This window comes from Dipodomys ordii, unplaced genomic scaffold (genome assembly GCF_000151885.1).
Source record: "Dipodomys ordii isolate 6190 unplaced genomic scaffold, Dord_2.0 Scaffold23, whole genome shotgun sequence".
Taxonomy (NCBI): domain Eukaryota; kingdom Metazoa; phylum Chordata; class Mammalia; order Rodentia; family Heteromyidae; genus Dipodomys; species Dipodomys ordii.
The window spans coordinates 12,276,268-12,280,442 of NW_012267239.1; the positions used below are offsets into that span (position 1 = coordinate 12,276,268).

The window sequence follows — 4,175 nt, forward strand, 5'->3', positions numbered from 1 at the left end:
TGCCCTGCCCCCGGAGCCCCCCCATGCCCTGCCCCCGGAGCCCCCCCATGCCCTGCCCCCGGAGCCCCCCCATGCCCTGCCCCCGGAGCCCCCCCGTGCCTTTAGCTTTTGGGGTTTCTCTCAGAAGGGCTCTTGTGGTTTGCCTAGGCCGGACTCAGACCAAGACTCACCTGCTTTCACCTGCTGAGTAAGGGACTCCAGGTGTGCACCGCGCTCACTCCCAGCCTGTTTTTGAGACAGGGTCCCACTGACTTGTCCAGGCTGGCCTCAGACTTTATTTTCTCATCTCGGTCTCCCAAGTAGCTATAGGAGAAGTTAGAATTTTTGAAAGTCAGATCGTTCCAGTCACGGTATGAAATGTGAAATGAGAGATTTGCAATCTAGAGAAGTATGATTCCGTTTAAATTCCTAACCAGAAAAGATGTTTACTTCAGAAACGTCAGCCTTCTGACTCAGCCCGGTAGGCACACTGTGCAGATACCTCTAGGTCCGAGCTTAGGGAAAGCCGCACAGACAAGCCCACGGGCAGATCCCACCATGCCCCAGTCTGAGCCTCGTCAGTCAAAGACAGAGAGAGAGAGGAGGATTTTAACGAAAGCCTCTGAACTCCTCCCCAGCCTCTCGGCAATGGACGGTCACTGCACTTGATACGGGCTCAGCCTTTAAACATCTTGGGAAAGATGTGCGCGTTTAGGTTTTAAGCAACATGTATTAAGCATTCTTCGTGGCCAGGCACTGAGCTTGACTTCTTTTTTTCTTTCTTCACTCAAATCTGTACTTTATTAAGACTCCCTTAGTTTTTCACTCCGCGTCCTCATTATGTTCCGGGACCCCGTCCAGGACCCCGCACAGCACTCAGCTTACAGTGGTGGCCATGCATGAAATGTTCTGTTTCTTTGAATGTTAATGTCACCATAGAGGATGCGCAGAGGGGTTGCAGTTACATCAGCCAAAACATTTGTGTTTGGGCAGCGTCGCCCTAGGAAGTCAGTTTTAAAGGGCCAGTTTACGTTGATGGAACTCATGGTATTAATGGCATGTCTCCTGAGTATTCATCTGGCCTGGGCTGACTTTTTGCCACATGTGAGAGTTTCTGCCCATTTGGGGAGGGCTCGTGATGAGCCCTTGCGGCATTTCGAACGCACAGCAGCACCTCCATGTTACTCTGTCTGTGACGCAAAGAAGAAACTGAGATTCAGCCAGGTCACTTCAGCGCACCACACATAACCCAGATGTTAAGTCAGGACAGGAAGGAAGGTCCGGTCCTGTCCATCAGCGGCACATGCCATTTGTTCTACACCAAAGACAGAAGCCTGTGCTGTGAGCATAAAATCCCCTCAGACTCAGGCCCTGGTCGGAGATGGTCGTAACGTGTTCAGAACGCACCCGTGTGTTTTGTGAGAAATGAAGAGCAGGTGAGGTATTCAGATGATCCAGCAGAGGGCAGGAGTCTGCCTCCTTCATCTGTTCTTAGACTATGAATTCATGGAAATGTGACATTTGCTCAGCCAGGCACGGTTTGTCAAGGCTGGAACACCGCCCAGAGCCGATGCGCCTTGCAAATACCTTCCAATCCGTCGTGTGTGTTCCCCCCCCCCCCCGAGCCATTGCATTTGCACAGTGTCTTGCTTGCTCCTTCACCCAGCCCCTCCTCTTCTTCATCGGACGCCATTTACCTGGAGTGGGGGTCGGGGTGGCAGAGCCCTTCCTTCCCTGGAATCTCTCGACCATCGTCCAACTTTGAGGGGGCCGGGATGTCCGCGGGGACTCGGCCCATACCTGGGCCCATACCTGCTCCTTTAAATCACAGGCTTTTAGGAGAAAGCACAGCCCTCTGGGGACCAGCCGAGGCCCTGACCCTGCAGGCCTGGAAATGCCCGGCTGACAGATGCTCGCTAGGTCAAACGCCCAGCTGCTAGCTTGACTCAGAAGAAGCTTTCGTAGGTGTCAGGGACAAGTGTCCAAACACCAGAAACATCTGGGTGCCCTTCATTTGTGAAAAACAGGGCAGCCTTTTAATTACAAATGAGGAAGTTATGTTCGCAAAGCAAGAGCTGTGAAGGACTCCCCCCCTCCCCCCCCCAGCCAAAAGCTGCAGCGACGCAGCCGCTGCCCCCCCTCCCCCCCCAGCCCAGCTCCAGGGGCGTGCATCAATCAAATCAGAAGCGGCTCAGACTCAATTTCACACTCGCTGATTGCCAAATTTCTGTTCATTTATTATGAGTCCTCTTAAGCTCTAGGCCAGGGCGATCCAGCTTAACTCCACGGCAAAAAACACCAGAGACTTGGATGGTTTTCCAGTAGACAGCCAAGGGAGAAACCATTAAAGTTGAGAACGTGATACCCCACCAACACTTGAGATACGTCCTCCCTCCCTCCGGGTGGTCCCGTACAAGACCCCTGTCTGTGTGAAGCCAGAAGCCTCAGGGTCAGCTGTGATCTGAGCTGGTTCCACGGACCCTGTGGCCAGGGGTTCTGTCATTGCCATTCTTTCTGTTCCTTGGCTGACTGTGAAGGTCTGACCATTCCCATCTCGAATAGTGCCAGAGTTCTCATGATTCGGGCACGCGTGGCCCAGGGCTCCTAGATGGGACCCTGCAGCATGCACAGAAATTGCACCCCACCCCACCCCACCCCACAGGGCTCCACCCACAAAGGGCTCCATGGAGGAGAAGGAGGGGGAGGGAGAGAAGGAGGAGAAGGAAGAGAAGAAGGAAGAGGAGGAGGAGGGTGGGGGGAGAAGACCGCCACTGTACCAAATAAATGGCCTGGTTGCCAACAGCCTGCCGGAGAGTCAGTCCACAGGATAGCCTGAGGCAGTACCAGAAAAGCCCTCACTCCTCAGAATGGCTTCCTACCCAGCCCTTGGCGCTCTTCCAAGTCCAGCTTCCCCCACTTCCAACCGAAGCTGAGGGCTACGGAGTGATTTCCAGTCCACCGCAACACGGCGGCCACACTGCCTTTCAGATCGTGCGTCTCCTGCGTCCTGTGGACGTGCGTCTCGGCACACACCAGGCGTCGCAGGAGCGGCGGCACGGGGTCCCCGCTGGACCCCGGTGGGGGGCGCTGCGGTGGGGGGCGCTGCGGTGGGGGGCGCTGCGGTGGGGGGCGCTGCGGTGGTGGGCGCTGCGGTGGTGGGCGCTGCGGTGGTGTTCCCTCCCACGCCCGTCCTCCGGTCACTGAGGTGTTACACCGCCACCCGCAGCTGGGCGCTTCCTTCTCTCAAGTCACCGAGAATTCTGAATGAAGATCTCAGTGAGGCGCTTGGTGAACACCTGCGGGCACTCAGGGCTCCAATGCTGAGGGGGTGCAGGGATCGGCATCCTGCGGGCTCTTGGGGCTGAGGGGAACGGCGTCCTGCGGGCTCTCGGGGCTGAGGGGAACGGCGTCCGAGATCTGAAAAGCAGCCGTCAGGCGTGAGGGTGCAGCCCGCCTGCCACCCTCAGAGGGCGCTGTGCGGGCCACAGCATGGGCGCCGGCTGAAGGCCGAGGCGGAGGGTGAGGTGGGCTGGGCCCGAGGGGCGGCCTCCGGGGACCCCGCAGGTGAGGGCCGGCCGCGTCCAGGCCCGCTGAAACCTGACCATCATGCTCTGACGGTGGAGCTTTCCAGATGCCCCGGAAGCATACTCTGCGGCGGGCAGATGCTGCCTTCCAGCACCGCATCCCCAGAAAGCCTTGCTGGGCACCAGGGGCGACGGTGTGCGGGTGGGTGAAGCCGCAGCCAAGGCTGGACAGCCGGTCCCCTGTGGTGACTCGTGCCAAGGCTACCCTCTGAAGACAGGACGGGCTGCAAACATGGCTTTCTCAGCCCGCGCCAGGCTGAGCGCCTCTGGGTCTCCGTGTGAGGCAAGTTTTGAATTTTTAAAATAAGGACATTAAACATTCAGCTCCCCGCCTTTCATTAAGGACAGGAGAGTCTAACACACGTGAGGGGGGACCAGCCTCCGGGGTAAAAGATGGGCCACTGCGGGGCTGGGTGGAGGCCGAGGCGGCCCGGGACTCAGGCCTGTCCTGCGCACATCTCCCCGCGCATCGGGACATCAGGCTCTCCTGCGCCGACGGCCAGGGCGCCCTGGTCTGGGGGTGATCACACCTGCCCTGTGCCGCCGACGGCCGGGGCGCCCCGGTCTGGGGTGATCACACCTGCCCTGTGCCGCCGACGGCCGGGGCGCCCC

At 58.4% G+C, this 4,175-nt stretch overlaps 1 protein-coding gene across 1 annotated transcript in view; it reads left to right on the plus strand.

Annotated features, from left to right (window-relative positions):
* The window catches only part of Ryr3 (ryanodine receptor 3), a 273,574-nt gene that overhangs the window by 193,754 nt on the left and 75,645 nt on the right, over positions 1 to 4,175 (plus strand). Inside the window, exons 58-59 of the mRNA XM_013014307.1 lie at positions 3,447 to 3,543; positions 3,603 to 3,705. Of these exons, the coding sequence (XP_012869761.1) occupies positions 3,447 to 3,543; positions 3,603 to 3,705 (200 nt within the window). The remainder of the gene's footprint in view (positions 1 to 3,446; positions 3,544 to 3,602; positions 3,706 to 4,175) is intronic.